The 20,937-nt window shown below is 39.2% G+C and overlaps 1 protein-coding gene across 2 annotated transcripts in view; it reads right to left on the bottom strand.

Annotated features, from left to right (window-relative positions):
* The window catches only part of RFX4 (regulatory factor X4), a 690,122-nt gene that overhangs the window by 150,421 nt on the left and 518,764 nt on the right, over nucleotides 1-20,937 (bottom strand). For both annotated transcript variants that reach the window (XM_044088142.1, XM_044088143.1), the window contains exon 14: nucleotides 2,351-2,470. In XM_044088142.1, coding sequence (XP_043944077.1) covers nucleotides 2,351-2,470 — 120 coding nt within the window. The remainder of the gene's footprint in view (nucleotides 1-2,350; nucleotides 2,471-20,937) is intronic.

Genomic DNA, 20,937 nt, shown 5'->3' with positions numbered 1-20,937 from the left:
GAAATGGATGGATGAGTTGCTGACAGCATATAATTTTAATGAGTGAGGACAGGAGAGAATGTCGCCAGGATGGAAGAGAATTTTATGACCTAAACATCTAGATGAACGTTAAACAGAAGCAGTCTCAATCAAATATCAAAACTGAAAACTATGCCTGTCTTCATGATGCACAGGGATGGATCCCTGACTATGACCCAGGCAGCTGGGGTTCAGCTAGTAGTACCAAACTGGGAGAGGGAAGAATGAAGGGGTGTAACCCACTTGTCTTTCCTTGGGGTGGAGAGGAATGTCTGCACTTGGGGGCATATCTTTGCTCTGTCCCTCACAGAAGCTTTGATTCTCAGGTGAACTATTAAGGATTGCAGTTGGTCAGTAATGCCGGACATTAAGGTGTCATTCTACTTATTGTTTGAAAAATGCATGTTGATGCAAAATCTGTCTTTCAACTTACATTTTAATGAACTGTAGTGATATTTAAAAATTGTTCTTTGTTGTGGACATATTCATTCCCTCATTATTTTTCACTTTGTCTATGTGCGCATACACACACACACACACACACACACACACACACACACACACACACACACACACACACACACACAAATCCAGTCACCGTCACCCCCCACACTTGCTCATACCCACATGCACTTTCCAACACACACACACACACACACACACACACACACACACACACACACACACACACACACACACACACACACACACACACACACATATCCAGTCTGTCCATTCCCTGCCTAGCTCCCATGCTGTGACCACCCAGAGAGACACAGAGTCATCCTACTCCATTCCTACCCCTGCAGACATGCACACAGATTGTTGTGCATGTGTATGCACTCACACTGCTCCTCTGCACTGCTATGTTTTCACTGAGGTTCGCTGCACTTACCTACACCATGACTTATTCCTGAGAAGTCAGTGCAAGACTGAAGCCTTTTCACTAAGTTAAATTTCTCGTCTGGCTGTGTTAATTTACACATCAAGCAATTCTCTGAATCACTTGGCAGATTAAATTAGTAGCCACAGGAATTTCTGGAAGACTGCTGCTGTCTAAATAGTATTTGCTGATTCCCCAGACTGCCTCATTAGCATGTGCCATGGCAGTCCACACTACCCTCTGTGGAGATTTTTAGTTACTTATTTATTTATTTTACATTTGTTGACTGGGATAGTCCGACTACATATCCATTTTCAGCGGAGTCCCAGTGAGAAAATCTCCAAAGGTAGTTACAAAAGCAAACATAATATAGTACAAATTAAGCACAATTTACAGACTCTGTTGAGACATGTAAGTTATACAATCTTACAAATTTATGATGTAGTTTAACAAATTACAACAGACATAAATTACAGGAGAAATAATATTGGTACACAAGTATTGCTAAAGATTTAGTCAGGCTTGGAGCAAGAATATTGCTCCAAGAGATGCTTTTGATTGTGGAAAAATCAATGTGGTAGGTCTAGCTCTTGAGTTGGAAAAGGTTACAATGATGGATTGGCCACTCATGGTAGGGCTTACCTCTCACTGTAACCCTTTCTGAATCCCTGACTTAAGTCATGTCACTATTATAGTACATGATTTCTCCTAGCAACAGTTTTTTTCTTGAACTTTGGATTGGATGTTACAAGAAAAGATAATGCATTATTGTTTGTAGCTCTATCTTCTTTAGTAAAATTCATTAAAACAACTCAGTGGACTGATCTGCAAGAGATTTCCTCAAAGTTTTCTTCCTATATAACTAATTATGTACATACAAGTTGCCAACTAATTTTAAGGGAAAAAAATCTCACTGAAAAGTACCATGGAGAAGTTTATATCAAATTATCATGAACTTATGCTAACATGATCCTGAATTAATGTACTGTATCTGATGAATTGTAGGAACTCATTACTTCCTAATATATGTATTTTCCAAACTGTTTATTTTGTTTTAGTTTTTTTTTTTTTTGCATATTTTGGTACTTGGTGAAACAATTGCTGGTTTTGCTTTTGTTACACTTTGAAAAAAATCTTCCCAGTACTGCTAGCTATTGAAAAAAAAGAGTTTCCCAGTAGTGCTATCTATTGTTTTCTTTACAAGATTGGTAAAAATAAATTTGTCAAAAATGAAGATGATGGGTCACTTTGGAATGAGGGCAAACAAATGTAGTACTAAGAGCAAAGGAACATTAAGCAGTACAGTGCAAGTTTAAAGGGGATGTACAGCACAGCAAAATATAATAATTAGTGAGGAAAGCATCAGTCATCTGTATGCATTTGCACGGTTCACAAAGTTGATACCCACAGTAAAGCAAAACTCATTCTCAAGGTGTCAGAAATGCTTACCTGTGTTGCTTTCATCTTTCATTGCTCTCATTAGCTCATTAGCTCTTTCCTGGCAGTGGAGAGACTCCAGCAGGTACAGTACATAATCATCAAACATTAAGTGAATGAGGTGAAATGAACCTGGAAAGAGAAAACAAAACAATTATACATTTAATGTATTTGGATGTAAGTTTTCACATGCATGATACAGTACAAGTTGTTCCTCAAGTGCTATTCAGAAAGCAGCTAGAAATGTTTCCTTGACTTCATCTTTGCCTTTATGTTATCAGAGTTATGAGTTTTATGTGACTTTGTAGTTGCAGCAGTAGTTGATGTAATAATAGGGCTATACTGTGGGAATAACATCTCTACAGTATTGCCTTGGGGATCCTCACCTCACTGCCAATGACTGTAATGAAGCTTAAACTAGTTTTACAGCAAGTTTAAGGGCTAAAGTATTGGTTTGCTTTTCATGCAATGGCAATAACTGCATTAGCTAATCAGTTTCAGCATCCTTGCATTTGTCCCTAAAGACCAGTATGCACTCATCTGCAATGAATGCGCTTCAAGAAATATAGTTCAATGATAAGGAATATGAAATAAATCTGCCAGCTATAGAACAAACGAATTAATACCTATTACTCAATACTGTAGAAAAGATAATGAATCATTCTGGGTCTTGAGTACTTTAAATGGTTTGCCTGCTTTCCAGTTCTGTAGTACATTCTTGCAAAATGACAGAAAAACAAACAGAGGCAAGATGAGCTTACATGGATGTTGCCATAAATGCAGAACTGTAAGAAAAGTAAGGAAGAATTGAAGAAATATTAAATTATTTCTACACCCACACAATTAAAGCAAATTGGTGGTAGGTAAACTCTGAAGCAACCCTGCTTTACAACCAGAAAAATTATCTTCAAGCAACTGTACAAATAGGTTGAGGATTCTTTTCAATAAACCTCACTGTTGTTTAGTTATTTATTTTTCTGTATCCTTTATTAAACAAAAATGAAAACAGACAAGGAAGGAACACTATGGGGAAACAAGGGTTAAAGGAGGCAAAACAATACTAGGTTAAGCATATTGCAGCTTTAAATAATATTAATAATAATATTCATTAATAACCTACATTTTGTATATATTAAGCAACCGAAGGGTGGTATTCAAACCCGGTTGAAAAATGAGCATAATCTTTCTTAAATACTTCATAAGAGCATTCCAGTTGCCCTTATCATGCCATTCTACTCTGAGCTTAAGGCAGTGAGTTTCAGAGTGCCACATGCTAATATGATAGTCCTGGGAGGGATCTGCAAAAGTGGCCATGCTGCCCTGTTATAGGACTTGCAATGTATAGGATTCATAGATGGCTGAGAAACACAAGAGGCATAAGTACTAACAGCTGTTACCACACCTATGTCTTTTATGCAGGGTGAAGCATAGCCATTTCTCCCTGCACAGATCACTGATGGGAGTATGTGTGTACGTGTGTGTGTGTTTGTGTGTGAACACTGGCATAGCATGTGAGAGGGTCCGTGTCTCTGTGCTTGAATAGCTATCATGAGTGTATCTTTGGGCTGGGGATCTTAATAGACCTGCACTAGATAAACATAGAGGTGGCAGGTGCCCACTGCATACCTGCATAGTCTGCACAGCAGAGTGACTCATAGCCATGCAAGCTCCTGCGTAATGAGATGTGTTCCCTTTGGGAGTGTGACGTACGAATCTGTAAGGGGTATTGCAGTGCTACTTTCCTCATCTGTGCAGATCATGCTGCTTGCAGCACCATTCATGATGAAAACTGGCCGAAATATTTCAGAATAACTGTGGTGTGCATACCTCAACATGCTCATATTTGTATTACAGCATCAGCTTCAAATACAACTACACTTAACATATTATATTATATTGGGATCCGTACAGATCTCCGACGGCACTTTCTGCCAAAGCAGAAATCATCGAACATACATAACCGATAGTGCTGTTCACCGAAGCAGCACTTTTGGTTATGTATGCTGGTTGTGCCAGTCTCACTACAGTGCGGTTAAGGGAGAATTCCCTTTTCCCTACTGTAGTGCGACCTCAGAGTGAGAATATAAAAGTAGGGGGGTGGGGGTCCAGGAGGGCTTGCCCCCCTGCATAAAAGAAGATTTATTGTTTTTTGTTTTTTTTTTCGAACGGACTTTAATGAAAGCGCTTTTTCAGTGAAAGCGCTTTCGTTAAAGTGCGTTCGGTTATTGTGGATTCGGACTATTGAACTTTCGTTCAATAGTCCTAGATCCATTATATTATACTAAAGTGTTATACTATATCAACAAATAAAATGTGGTGCCCATACATTTCTGTAAGTATAACACGTATTTGTGCAAGTCTATATTCTATGTTCATCTGAAAAAAAAAACATTTCTAGAATAGAAATGTTCCATTTGTTTTATTCAATAAGTTATTTCATGGACATTCTATCTGTTACAAGCATTTAGTTATAGATTTTATTCCTAATGTTAAGAGACTCCAAAATACTGTAATATGTCCATTATTATTCCAGTATGTTCCAGTATTTGGTATGCCTAACAGTTATATCATTATTTAGAATAATATTATCACCAGAGGTGACCTTTGCCTAACATACAAGGCCATGTCAAACCCAGATTTGATGAATATGCTTCACCTCAAAAAATCTAGATCCGTCAGAGCCACAAGGGCGGGAGACTTAAACCTTGACACGGCTATTAATAGGATGTGCTGGAGGGATAGATTCATCACCCAAAGACTCCCTATGCTGTGGAATAAAATCCCGGTATATGTGAGGCAGAGCACCTCGCTGGCCTTGTTCAAGAGAAATCTTGACCAATGGATGGGAGATCGCAGATATACCCCAGGGATTACCTCAGTGTCACTGCTCAACAGAGGCACAGCAAAATAATGGGTATAGTTCCCCATACTAAAGGGGTGGCGTAAGCCACAAAACTATGGGCTAGGCTTGTAAATGCCCTCGGGCAGATAGCCTAGTATGAACCTATGAACCTATGAACCTAGTTAATTACTTTTAAGGCTCTTTGTGCTTTAAAATGCTGTGGAATAACGCCTATATTTTAGGTATGGCTGAAACTATTAAATTTTCATAGGAACATAGCATCATATGAAGTTACTAAGCTAATGGCCCTGGGGTCCTTACAAGCCTAACCAAGTTCTGACCTTGTTTCTACGATCAGCACCTATTGTCCCTGTCCAAGAGTGACACAAGTGGAACCCTCTGGGTGAATTTATTGTTACCCATCCAATCATCCGGATTGCTCTTGAAGAGGGTCATAGAGGTACTCTGCTTGACATGAATTGGGAGTCAGTTCCAGAGGCACGCTAACCTCTGGGAAACAGATAGTCAACTCACATATACATTTCAGCTCTATTTATATACAAAAGCTTTTTTTATGGCTTGGCAACTGATGCATCAAACAAATCAAACAAAACAAAATGCCGAAAACTTCAAATCACAAGTGTATAGAAACTAAAGCTAAAGCTCATGGCATTTAGTATGTATTATAAAAACATATAATATATATATATATAGATATAAAAACAACTTTACTGACAAGCAAAGCGGTTATATCATGTGGTAACTATGTAACATTTTAAGTTAACAGCAGTTATTACTTTCCATAAAAGAAAGGCACAGGCAAAGTTCTGCTCAATGTGGCATAATAACTAGCATAATCCATATGTGAATGTATGACAGATATATATATATATAACCAGCGGAGAAGAAAGTCAACAACATTACTACAAACGGCTTTCAATCTGTATGGCAAAATCTGTTTACCTATCTGATGCAGCCAAAAATATCTGCAAAAAAATGTCTTACTATAAAGTCTATTTGTTTAAAATTGGCTTTATGGATGTATATTGGGTTATATCTAAGTCTCCTTCCTTTCTTTTTTGTAAGACCCACATAGAATGCTGACACACAAGCTAAGTAAACAAAAGTAAACAAGGTTCACACAAAAAAAAAATGGTGGATATGAAATGTGTGTACCATGAGGATGTTCAAAGGTTTTTTTTTAGAGATAGTGGGCACATATGACACTTTTACACAAAGATAAGTCCCTTTTTTTTGGAAACCACGCCTCTAATATTGCTATTGTTCTGTAGTGTACAACTATCCTTGTTGTGTTGTGTGTCCATAGTCAGTATATTCCAATTCTATTTGACTATCTTCTGAATATTTTACTACGCTACTTTATATTATTTTTTAAAAACAAGTTTTTTTAAAATTACCTTACTTTCTGTTTGTGGTAAGAGGCAACTATATCAGACTACTTTTTTTTTATTTTTATTTTGCCTTAGAAACAGAACTAAGAGGCAAGGTAGACTCAATTCCAATGCTAACGGCCAGATATTTGTTTTGGTTTGGAACTGCACATTCTTCTCTCTTCCTCTACCGGCAGAGAGACTGACCTCTTTATACCACTCACCACTACTACATACACCCTACAGCTGCAGAAGTTAATGCTGCACCACCGATTGACTGTTAATGTCAGAATCATCTTCTTAACAAAGGGTTGAATTTCATACTCTCAAACTCAGTTTTTAAGTGAAACCCTGATAGATCTTAGATTGTTCTGTCGTATGTGGGCCTTAAAATTATTGCATGTGTGAACTAAAATGGATATTTCTGTTGAAAACCTTAGGTAGTTTAGGTTAACATCATGACATATTAGTTATACAATATATTAGCATCATGAAGAAATTGGCCATGACGTCCCTAAGAGTTACCTCCTCACGGAGCACTTTTGAGGCGTACGCCCTTACACATAGGTTCTGCTATTAAGCACTTGTATTTTTCAAATATGTACTTTCCATATAAGTACTTTTTTCCCAAACACGTATTTCTTTTTTAAAAATGTATTTCTTGAATATGTATTCAGTGAATGTAGTTCATTACATACGCTGGGATATATTGCCCAGATTATTCACTTTGGGGCTTTATATGCGTGCTGAAATGAGGTAAACAGATTTTGCCATACAGATTGAAAGCCGTTTGTGATAGTAATGTTTATGACTTTCTCAACCGCTGGTTATATATCATATTCTGTCATACATTCATCTATGGTTATGCTAGTTATTATGCCACATTGAGCAGAACTTTGCCTGTTGATTTCTTTTATGGAAAGTAATACACTGCTGTTAACTTAGCTTGGAATGAAGCGCAACAATGTTTACCACGTTAAGAACCGATGTTAAAAAATGTTACAAAATGTTACATAGTTACCACGCAGGATCGCTTTGCTTGTCAGTAAAGTTGTTTTATATCTTAATATATATTTCCATATGTTTTAATACTGTTATACACTTTAAATGCCATGAGCTTTAGTTTCTATACACTTGTGATTTGAAGTCTCGGCATTTGTTTTAATTTGATTGTTTGATTGCATCAGTTAACAAGCCCGCCAAAAATGGCTTTTGTATATAAATAGAGCTGAAATGTATATGTGAGTTGACTATCTGAAGAAGCATAGCTTAGCTATGCGAAAGCGCTCATTTTATCTTATTACATTAAACGGATTTTAATTTTTACTACAACGGAGGCTTCTTTTTATTCGTGGTGACTCCTTCTGTTTCCTGATACCAGTTACTTGTTCTCTATTTGTCAGAAGGCGTCTCTAAGAACCAATAACAGTTTTTTACCTACGAATATTTTCTATTGATGTGGTAGTTAGCAGGAACATTGCTCTTACCGAAAGGGATAATAATACATTTTTTGCATTGAGTTTAAGGCCGTGACTTTGGCACCAATCATTTGTTTATGTAAGACCCTCTTGTAGGATGTTGACATAATTTGGAGATTCTATGAGCTTTCCCAGTTTGCAGTCATCAGCAAACTTTATCAGCCACAGACCTTTAGATTTTGCTTGTACATCAGAGAAATAGATTCAAAAAAGTAGAGGTCCCAGGACTGATCCCTGTTGAACACCACTGGTTACAGGTCTGCTGCTGGAGGTGGATTCCCCTATTTTGACTACATGTGTTCTATCAGTGAAACAATTAGTGGTCCATCTAATGATATCAGGGTTGATACCTAGATGGTTGAGTTTGTCAATGATGCCTGAGTGGGGGATAGTGTCAAAAGCCTTGGCTAAGTCTAGGTAGGCTGTATGCACAGATTTCACCTAATCCAGGGCCTTGGTGACTGTCTCTAAGATGTCCACTGGGTTTAACGGGCATGGTATCCTTATGACAAATTCAAATTGAATTGGGTCGAGTGTTTGGATAGTACCTATTATCTTTGTTGATAAGGTCATGATGATCTACATGGCATTGCAGATAAGGCTAGTCAGGCTAATAGGTCTATAGTTCCCAGGGTCATTAGAAGCACCACCTTTGTGCAAGAGGATAACATGGTCATTTTCCATTCAGCTGGGATGAAGCTGGTGCTTAGGCTATAATTGAAAAGAGTACACAATGCTGCTGCTAATTCTTGTTGGAGCCCATGTAGGACACAGCCTGGGATGTTATCAGGTCCCATAGATGCTGTGTTTAGTGCGGGCATTTACGACCTGCTCTCTAGAGATACAAGGTGAGGGACATGTAGAGGGAATGACATGGGGTATGTGTGGTGGGACAGGGGAGTGCAGTTTTCACAGAACCTGTTGGCTAACAGGTTTGCTATGTCCACAGGCTCAGTGTATGTAGTATCATTAACTACCAGTTATGGATGTAACTAAAGAATGCCTTATGGCTGTCTTTAGTTGAGGATGTTAATTTGGATTCATAGTTTGCTCTGGAGGACTTCACAAGAAGTTTTGTTTTCTTGTTTAAGCTGAGGATGGAGTGTTTCCAGTTTAAACATGTTTCCTCTTACTTTTGGACAACAATTTCTTCCTCTTATTGTAAAGCCTGTTAATAGCAGTTGTCCACCAGGCAGGTTTGGTCTTCCTTGAAAAGCTTGTTTTGTTCCTATCAGGTATGGCCACATCAGTGCAGGTATACAGGTGTTTGTAAAAGGCATTGGTGTAAGACTCGGCACAGTTGCCAGTTACATCTGAGGGGGGAGGTGCAGTGAAGCTATTTATACCATCTCATAGAAGGATATAAGGTTATTTGGAGTGGATGTGTATTGCCTTACAGGCTTTGATGGTGAGACATTTGTGCTTATGTCATTATATGTATTGTGTGTTTTGGGTGTTATGGTTGGTTTACTATGTATGTCTTTTGGAGAGCTGTGGTGTTTAGGTAGATTTTTTTTCAGAGTACCTCCACATATGTTGGTCTGTGTGTGTATGGTGTGTGTCATGAGTAGGAGTCATGGTAGGTGGGCTGACAACCTGCTCTGTATTGCTATCTATTGTCCGAGAGAGCTGTGATTCCAGATTCATAATGTAAGTGCATCTCTCACAAATGATACAGGAATGATTTAGGAATTGGGGGTTGTCAGTGTACAAGCCACATTTGCTACACTGTCTTAGTAGACCCATGTCAACCAGTCTGGTAGGAGAAAAGGAGGGAAACTGACAGTTAATGGTCCCAGGAATAATCTTGGTCTGGCTTTAACAGCTGAAGAGGGAATACGGCAGGTGCAGGTATCAGTAAGTTTAGCCATGGAGATCTTTGGTTTAGGTAATGTTTGTGAGGCTAGAGAGCAGGCATCTGTAACCAGCAATCCCTACGCGAGATAGTGTTCCATGCTGCCTGATGCTCAAACAGGCTCAAACAAGCACAAACCAGTTCACACAGAGGCTTCTGCAGACAAAAAAATTAACTGTTTTACAAGCTCCCAAGGTCATAGACAGTACTAGATTCAGCAAAGACCAGAACCTAGTCTATGCTAGTGTTTTTTAAGTGCATGTTATCAAAATTAAGAGAAAAAAATACAATGAATAACCAGATAACAGCACTAAACTGAAATCTTAGTTTAGTGGTGGATTTGTTTTATGACTTCAGAAAAAGTCTGCATGAAGGTTGATAGAGGCAACCATAAAAAGAGGGGTTTCTCTCGCAAACAAGTGGATATGTGAGTCCTCCAGCTTCATAAAAAATAAAAGAATCAGATAGTTTTATTATCATTGTAGTGGTTCAGCTTTTTTATTTTATTTTATTTTTCCTTGTAGTGGTTCAGCTTTATTATTTTATTTTATTTTTCCAAGAAACATGAAAGAAATCCCAGTGGTAAGTGGGAATTTGCAAAGTGATACATTAATTTACAAAGTAAGATTGCTGAAAAGCAAGAATTTCTTCTTATGGCACTAAATCCATGTGCTTTCTGCAGATACACTTGTAAGAGCCTGTTTCATAAGAACTAACAGAGTTGCAAAGCTTCAAGAGAAATCCTGATTCTCCGAAAAGTCCACTACAATATTTCAGTTAATCTTCAGCAAACCATGATTTGCGTTTAAATGAAACAGTTTCTGCAATCCTCACTGAAATGAGAGAGACACTGCTATAAGGGTCTATATTATATATTCAAAGCTTCAAAATTTCGAACCTCATATGTTCGACAACATATGAGCGAAACTTGAAACCTCGAATATATAATAAAAAAAGTAAAAAAAAAAAAACTCACCTTAACGCTCTGAGCAGGGGGGCAAGCCCCCTGCACCCACCACACCCCCCTACTTAAATATACCAATGCCGAGACCGCACTTCATTGCAGAAAAGGGAAATGTTCCCATTCCACACGTATGGAGCTGTTGCCTTTCACCTTTGAACTTTTCAAAGTTCAATCATATGGTGTCGACCATATGACATTTGAACTTTGAAACGTTCGGCAATTTAATAGGGACCCCTGCTATAATTGTAGGAAACTGCTCACGTGTGCATGCACAGATATACCCATACAGACACACATACACACACAAACACATATATTCCATTCAGCATCTAAGCAACTCAGATGTGTTATTTAGTACAAGAAAAAAAGAGATTACACCTTTCCCATGTATACACACATGTAAAGTCGTAATATTACCTTAATGCTGCCAGAGGAAATTGCCTTATTTTCTTTATAGCAATGCCTGTACAGAAAAAGGACCAGGGTTAGGCTTCTCTGTCAAGCTTCAACAAAGTAAATGTGAAAGTGCAAAACATTGCTGCACATGCCCAAAAACAGGCACACACAGATGCGCAGGAATATGGAAAAAAAACACACATGCATGAGCGAGCGCAGACACACACACACACACACACACACACACACACACACACACACACACACACACACACACACACACACACACACACAAACACCTGCGGTGACATTCAGTACTTGTGGATGAGGAACTATCAAATCAAAATATCATAAAATATATACATTTGTCCTATTATTTAGAAACCTGTATGCCATTTTTTAAGAATAATAATACCTTCCAGTGTGAGTGATAATGGGCACACTAGATGTTTCAGAGATAATGAGGAGTTCTGGAAATACTCACATACTGCTTACCCTGTTAGGTATTATTACTTGCTTTCTGTTTACAGTTTTTCTCTGCACCAACCAACTGCACCCTCATGTGAATAAAAATCTATCCACAAGCAAACCAATACCCCATTCTGCTGCAATTAACTCCTAAATCTATGTTTGTACCCTCATTAGGTGAATGATAAAGTGGTCATCATTCACTGGTGATGGCAGCTGTAAATCTGATAACATGTTAGAAACCTTAATGTACAATGAAATATGGATGCCAAGTCCATACTGCTGTCTGCACATCAGCAGCTGTGTCAGTGTGCACCAGAAGTGTAATTAGGCATCCTGTGTACAATCTCCTAGTCTTTGTCAAAGGATAGTCACACACTACAACTCTGCATGTTTCAAACTTAGCATCCAAGTCAGCACAGTATTTTTCATTGCTCAGTCTGCAACTAAAATTGCCAGTGTCACAGATGGGCAAAACTAAAAGGGTCTATATTAAAACACTGAACATTCAAAATGTCGAGTGTTCTAATATCAAACCCTATCAATCGAAAATTCAAAACATCGAACACTCAGAACAGCAAATTTTTTTCTAGAGAAAAATTTGCTGTTCCAAAACACATACACACAACACATGCACACCAAATAAACAGCAATCCACACACATACACCTAAACCCTTACACCTAACCCTGCTCTAAACTATACATATACCACTAACTATCCACTTACCTTAACCCAAACCCTAAACCTAACCCTAAGGTCCGTCACTATTGCACAGTCACCTCACCCGCACCCTAACCCTAACTCACCTACCCTGCCCTAACCCTCACTTCCCACAATCGCACACTTACCTGACCTGTGCCCTAACCCTAACTCACCTAACCTGCCCTAACCCTCACATCCACACAATCGCACACTTACCTGAACCCGACCCGTAACTTTCCACCAGAGCGCTGAAAATACTGAAGCAACAGAAATGGACAACCGAATTCTTTCCCTAGGAAAAAATTTGGTTTTCTGTTTCTTCAATATTTTCAGCATTTGTTGAAAACGTGTTGATATTAGAACACTTGACATTTTGAATGTTTGGTGTTCTAATATAGACCCAAACTAAAATGTAGTTGGCTTGGTCCATTTATTTTAGATACCGAAATGGAAATAAAATCAGCAGATGATGCGATACACGGCTTCTATATTCATTGGTGCAAAGGCTACAGCTGTACATTGTACTGATCCTAATGTGCTTATTACTATAGTTGCATCTTACCAACATTGAAATAAATAGTGCTGGTAAGGCAAGCACAAAAAGTAGAACAGTAAAGGTAAAACAAACCCATAGGTTTTGATCTCGCCAAATGCTGGATCTCTACCTTTGACACTTCTTCCTGCCTATTTTAGCTTGTGCATTTTTCTGAAATATTCAAACTATACAGCACTGCAATATATTTTGACTTTCTTAGTTTTATCCTCTTAGTGACCCTGCCTACCTTAAACATTGTTCAGCGTTTACTCAGTTTTTTACATATTATGTATCATTGCAGAATTTTTTACCCATATCTCACTTGCTTTCATTTTCACTCATTTGTTTCATAAAAATGATGATAAACACATATCCTATATCTGGCATATATTTGTTATGGAGGTGTTTTCTTTTCTGAAGGGTTGTGGTGCTTTTCCCTGACACGTATTCCACTGAATGCTATTTTGGCCCCAAGAAATAACTGAAATGGCATTCAAAAAATTAAATAAATAAAGCTTATTACACAAGAAGCAAAATCCATCATGTCCAATTAGAGAGACCGATCTCATGTGTATCATATAATCAGCCGTAAGGTCACCAGGTTTTAGGGAAAAGTTCAAATACCATAATATTGCATGACTTTTCCAGCCTTTTCCATTTTGTTTCAGTCAAGAAAATATACTTTGCAGAAATGTTGGTACCACACATTTTGCAAGGCTGTGCATGGTCTTCTGAAGAGCACCGCAGGTTGTCATCATCGGAGCACAGAGATTCATTTTCATACAATGTCCTCTGGCTTCCTATGTGTGTGAAGATCTAGATCTACAGCAGGGTCTCTGAGTTTACAGCGACAGCTGACGATGTGGCACAACATGCTGCTATGAACCTCCTGCTCACATCCTGACGTGGATCGAGCAGAAGGCATTATTCAGCAGAAAAGACATTTATCAGCAAGACAGAGGTAGCAGAGTTTAGAAGGCACTGTAATGACACCGAAGGCTACTAAGTAAGAAAAACATTATTTCTGCTCTCCAAGAACTTAGGTTAAAGGAGTGATTTATGTTGATGCATAGTATACTGTATACAGCTATCATTTCTAAAGAAACTAAGGAAAAGGGATCACAGCCATGATGTACTCGCCTGTGCATGCATACCCAATCCCACACACACACATATGCTCACACATGTATACACACACAACACACATACATATGCTCGAATGTAGACACACACACACACACACACACACACACACACACACACACACACACACACACACACACACACACAAACACATGCTCGCATATGTACACACACACACACACACACACACACACACACACACACACACACACACACACACACACACACACACACACACACACAGACATAAGATGGAAACAAATGAATCTAGTCACTCGCTTAATGAAATGACTATACCCTGTCATTCTTTTTATATTTTGACTGTGCGTGCTTGCTTACTGATGGCAAACTTGGCACAGCACTTCCTGCATCTGTTATGCTCCATAGCTTTCAGCTGTTGGAAGGAGGGATAACGACTTTAAATCCTTTGAGCCCTTAATACATTTACAGATGAGTGATCTTTCTGAATGTTTCATTTTTTCTTAATGATTCCTGTTTGAATGAGAAATATTTACAATAAGCACCATTCTTGTGTAGTTCTAGTTCCGGTTTAATTTCTCACAGAAAGCAGATGTAGTTGCCCCCAAGTAAATGAACCTGGGCAACACCAGATATTCTTTGTAAATCAAACTGTGTTTAGATACTCTGTCAAATCTTAAAGATTACCAAACTGTTTAAATTATAGACAAACCAAAAAATTATCCTCTGACATCAAATGGATTAAACTATAGCAAAATTATTAATATTCCTACATACAGCAAACAAGAATACTTGTTGATGTATTTTTCTTCTAAAAACTTACTGACCTTTCTTCTACTCCTTGTGATGGTATTTTAGTTGTTTGAATGCTCAAAGACCATAGGACATCTCACTGGACTTTTAGGAATGTTAGCAAGAATCTATTTATCTCTTTCAAATTCTCATTTTCAAAGCAATGGTCATGATTAAATTTTAGGCCGTTAGTTGCAGAACTGACCTCTACAAAATTTGCCATATTAACTAAACAATAAATCACATACCACAGACTAAACCAGGATATGCTGCATTGTATTCAATCACTTATGATGTGGGGGCAAAAGGAACAGTTTTTATATTGAACAGTGTTGACTTTTCTTATGCAATATTGCACAGCTGTTCTAAAATTCTGCAATTCTTTAGCAATTATTTGAGTGATGATTCGAGATTAAGGGAATGTTGTGAAACAGTGTTTACAATGAACAGATATTTTTGATAAAGGATCACTTCCTGTTTTTTGAGATGTATGCATGAAAAATTAATGCAATACCTACACAAGAGAAAAGCTGAGTAACTATGAAAAAACCTGTAAACACAACTAACCCCACTAATCACTGTGTAAAATTCAGTAACTATAAATTTAACCTGCTTGATAATTTGTCTATAAATAAATTCAGTTCAGAAAACAAATTCACTAACACTTTATAGTAGTTATATACCAAGCAAATGACCACCAGCGCCTTTATAAGCATAGCCATGCAGTCCAATCCAGTTGTGTCCCTTTGTATCATGAACGTTTATTAGAAGGGTGTATGTTAGTTAGGACATTTCTAGAGGTTATGGGGGTTGATATGTTAGTTTAGGCATTACTGTATGCCTGTCTGTCAGAGAATTTTCAATTTCCCATCCATTGGCCAAGGTAATACTTAAATGTGGTTAGGGATGGAATCTGCTTGACATAGATGGGGAGCCTGTTCCAGTGCATGTGAATTCTCTGAGACACATATCAGTCTCACCAGTATGTCTTATTTTTGCCACAAGGAACATTTAAATCCTTGCATCTAGTGGTTTTGATGCTGTTTGTTTTCCAGTTGTGCAAAAGGTCCATCAGAGTTGGATCCGAGGATGCCTTGTATGCCAGGCATAGATTGTCTCTCAGTAACCTGTATGAGACAGACTATAGAGACAGGCCTATAAGGTGCACCGTATAGGACAATGTGTTTATACCCTAGATTCTCCTGGTAAGGAACCTTTCTGGATATTCCATCTTTTGCATTTCATGTTTGGTCAGCTACATGCCAAAGGGGACATTGTAGTCAATGATGGGTCTGATAAGGGCCAAATAAAATGACACTATGACTTTCTTGGACCTGGATGCATGCCCTTACTTATAAGTTGGATAACTTAGAATTATTTTCTCACTACCTTGGCTACATGTTTGTCAAAGGCAGATTACTGTGTATGTATGTTCCCAGATCCCTGACTATTGGGTCAATTCTTAAGGATGTCTTATCAACAGAGTAATTAGCCTGGGTGGTAGTTTTCCCAAAAGACATTATAATGCATTTCTTGGCAATGATTTTAGTCTATGATATTGGCACCAGTCATTTAACTGTGTTAGACCCTCCTGTAAGATGTTTGTGTCATAGGGGGATCTGTGATACCTCCCAATTTTCAGTCATCTGCAAACTTGGTCAGCCAAAGGCACTTAGCATTAGCCTTCACCTCCAAGAAGTTGATATCAAATAGTAGTGGCCCCAGCACGGAGCCATGAGGAACCCCTGTTGGTGATTGGTGTCTTAGTGGAGTTGATATCACTAATACTGACTTCCTGAGGTCTGTCTGTCAGTGAGTTATTAGGGGTTTATGCCCAGTTTTGTGAGTTTATCAACTATACCTGAGTGGGGTATTGTATCAAACACCTTAGCCAAGTCCAGGTAGGAAGTGTGCGCTGTTTTCCCTTCATCCATTGCTTTGGTGACCTTCTCAAAGCAATCCATCAGGTTCAGTAGGCGTGATCTTCCCTTGACGAAACCAAACTGGGATGAGTACAGTGTCTGAAGGTTACCTATGTCTTTGCTGATTATTTCCATGATAATTCATTCCAATGACATTGCACATTAGACTAGTAAGACTAATAGGTCTGTAGTTTCAAGGGCTGGTTGATGGTCCACCCTTGTGAAGTGGGATAACCATTGCAGCCCTCCATTCTCATACTACAAAGCTTGCTTTGAAGCTGTAGTTGAAAAGTGACTCAAGTGGTCCAAATAGGCCACATTTCCAGCTATTTAAGAGGCATCCTGGTATATTGTTGGGGCCCATAAGGCTGTGATTTTGGCCTTAGTGAGTGCCACCAGGGCCTGCTCCCTGTTAATAGGTGGGAGATTACGCTAGTAGGTATTTCATGGAGGAAGGCAGTGGGAGTGGGAGGTGAAGTTGAGCTGAATTTGTCAGCCAGGAAATTCTCTGTGTCGCACTGCTCAGTGAAGGTGGCACCACTGACCACATTAGCACACTGATGTGTATATATAGGTTGCAGTGGGTATGGGGTGCATGATCCCCCAGCAACAATGCTAATTTAGGTTTTTGTTTTGTTGTGTCAGGCAGACAGTAAAGTAATGATTAGTGGGGGATTCAGTTTATGCATTTCATTCCTGGAGGTATGATCATCAGGGCTTTTAATGCATATGCGTGGTCCTTGGATTGCTGTTCTACAGTGCATGAGGACTTGGTTACAAGGATCAAAATATTATCTTCTGATATGATGATCTCTGTAACATGAATGCATCTTTATATATGCATATAAATATGGGTTCACTGAAATACATCAAATCTATTGCTGGTCAACATCCGTTTAGCTAACAAAATGTGGTTGACTACACAGATAGTCAACATGTGTGTAAGAGTGCACATCTATTGGGGTAGGGAAATATGCCCATTCATCAAGATTGTGCAATCTCAGTGTTAGTATATGTAATCAACAAGGAGTGTGAGGGTGCAGCCCCCAATATGAGGGGGTGCAGGGAGGGCTTGTTTTGTTTAATTTCAGTACACACACACACACACACACACACACACACACACACACACACACACACACACACAGTGAACTGCATACATGTACAGTTACTATTTTCTACCCTACCAAAAAAGTTAATTGTGTAAAATAGATTAACTATATTTTGTGAAGTCACAATCAGATATGTGCACATCTTTTTGGAAGCCCATATTTGGTTAACTGTACCGCAAAATATACAACTGAACATTTCTCATATTAAGGAATATAAGCAAACAGCAGATGAGATGTAGCTGAAGGCAGGAGATGTAAACGTGAGTCTGCTAACACCTTGAGATTACTTCAAAGGGGCCAATTGCAGAAATCGTATGTGGGCAGCAATTTGGGAGAGTCTTAGCAACACATGGTTTTACAATGAACTAATTTTAAATGAGGAACAAGAGCACATTTCTATTACACTGCAAAACCTTGAACCCTGATACATAAACAAAGAAACCCTTCACAAAAATAAATACCTACATACATAAATACATACAAAAATAAAAAAAAACACCATCCTCAACCACTAAACTGCTGTCTAAAAATTATAAGGCAAAATAAGATCTAAAAAAATACTTTTTTTTCCTCTATTTTACTAGCTCAATACATTTTCATGTGGGGGACTGCTACAGCAAAATATTACTCATAGTCAGAAAATGTCTAAATGAAGTACTTTGGCTGCGGTGGCAGTAAGACGTCCTGTTCGTTTCTCAACTAAAGGGTCTTCTGTGTGGAGACATGCGTGAATGGGCATTCCTTTGTTGAAGGTTGTGCGTCAGGTTTGGCAACTCGGTATGTAAAAATCTACTGCCAATCATCAGTGGACCGGAGTTCCACTGTGGCGGCCCCTAACCGGGAAAAGCCGAAAGATACAACAACCCACAAGAAAATTCTGCTAATATGTGGATCATGTTTACAAACCCAGACCCACTAGCAGCTCATCTGATTACAATTACATTAGCATTTGATTCTACTCAGGAGTTTGCCCGTATTATTTGACAAAACTGCTCTGTAACAAAATTACTCTTACATGATCTGCTAGCAGTCATGAATGAAAACAGCTCCATTCAGTGACAATGAAATTTGATCCACTGGCTCTCCTGTGTAAATACATTAGCGAACACATAAGGAGCTGCTGAAGCAGATATCTTTAAGATAACTGTATGAGGGATGCAACTATTTAGCCAAACTGGAGGCTGAGCTCTCTCATCTCAAAACTGGTGTAACCAGTCAGTAGGAGAAGGTAACCTCACACAACACAATTCCAGTATCACATAGTCCCACCACATCAGCAAACCAAACACATAAATACACAAAAACATACTCGGAGGCTCTAAATAAAAATCTACCTAAGCAACAGAGACCTTCAAAGCAGACATCCAAGCAAACGCTACCTCAAAACAAAACACGCACAACACATAGCCCACAAAGTCAGTGTGCCAAGCAGCCACAGCCCTTAAGGCTGAATAACACACCTGATACTCTTGTAATAGGTGACTCTATTGTCAGACACACTGACATCCCGCTCACCTGGCTGAATAAAGCGAAGGTCACGGTGAGCTGCCTGTCGGGTGCTAGGATCTGCCACATAACGCAAGCACTCAGGTCACTCCAAAGCAAATACAAATATGACTCAGTCATTGTACATGCTGGTGTGAATGACCTGAGATGTACCTCCCTGGACTACATGAAAAGAGACGTAGAGGAGCTCTCTGATCATGTAGCCCAGGCTGGTATGACCCTGACCTTGAGCAGCATCTTACCCTCACCTAGAATGATGCCACAGTACAAAGACAAAATGATCGATTTTAACAACTGGCTAAAATTTTAGTGTCATTCAAAGGGGATCCAGTGTCTGTCAGCCTGGGATGACATGCTCGACAAGCCACGTTGCTTCGCTAGGGACGGCTTGCACCTGTCACCACTGGGCTTTTGGATATTGGCAAAGGCTCTTGCCACCCCATAGTGCCTTTTTAGGCAAGGCTCAAAAGTCAAACCCACCCCCATAGACAGCACAAGGAACAAGAAACTAAGGGTAATGCTGCTTAATGCCAGAAGTCTTAACCTCAAGATGCACGCACTCAAAGCTCTCCTCAGTATGGAGAACATCGATATCTGTGCAGTGACAGAAACCTGGTTCAAGGCTCCAGAGAGCACCCCAGCACTACCAGGCTATACCTCATATCATGCTTTTTGGCCCCAAAACCCGGACCAAATCACAAAAGGAGGGGGAGTTTCCATATTTATCAAGGATATCCACACCTCCAGGTTAGTGGCATTGCACGAAGTATCGGAGACCATCCATGTGCAACTAACAGTGGGCAAGACTGCTTTTCAGTTTATAGCATCCTACAGACCACCCTCTCAAAGTCAGGAATCCCACTCGGCTTTCCTGAAAACATTGGAGAACATGAAGATCTCTCCGAACACCATTATATTGGGTGACTTCAACTACCCAAACATTGACTGGGAGCACTACTCAAGCCCCAGCACCTTAGCCCAAAGGTTCCTGGAAATTTTAAACTCAAATGCTATGGAACAACTAGTCACCACTCCCACAAGAGGGGGCAATATACTAGACCTGATCATTACCAACATGGGGACTCTATGCTCCACACCAGAAGTATATCCCTCATTGGTAAGATCAGACCATAAATTAATTTCACTGGATGTGCACATCCCGACCCCACCCCCAGCCCAGAAAACCACAGTGAAAAACTTCTCAAAAGTGAACTTCTCACTTCTCAAAACCGAAGTGGAATCCTTCAAGGCCCCAGGGCCAGTGGAAACTACGGCCCAAACTGCAGAATCCTATATAAACGCATTCTATGGACATCTCCAGGAATGCATGGATCATGCTATCCCAAATAAAACCAAGACCCACTCATCCAAAGGCAAGCGTCCAGTCTGGTGGACCCCTGCCATAAATAAACTGTACAACAGAAGGAGGAAGCTACTACATGATAGAGCAAAATCCCTAATAGGGAAGGCATCTCTGATCAGTACTAGCAAAAAATTACGATCCCTCATAAA

This window comes from Protopterus annectens, chromosome 11.part0 (assembly GCF_019279795.1).
Source record: "Protopterus annectens isolate FY-2018-M chromosome 11.part0, PAN1.0, whole genome shotgun sequence".
Taxonomy (NCBI): domain Eukaryota; kingdom Metazoa; phylum Chordata; order Ceratodontiformes; family Protopteridae; genus Protopterus; species Protopterus annectens.
The sequence above is the reverse complement of the archived record's forward strand: the minus strand, read 5'-3'. Positions and strand labels throughout refer to the sequence as shown.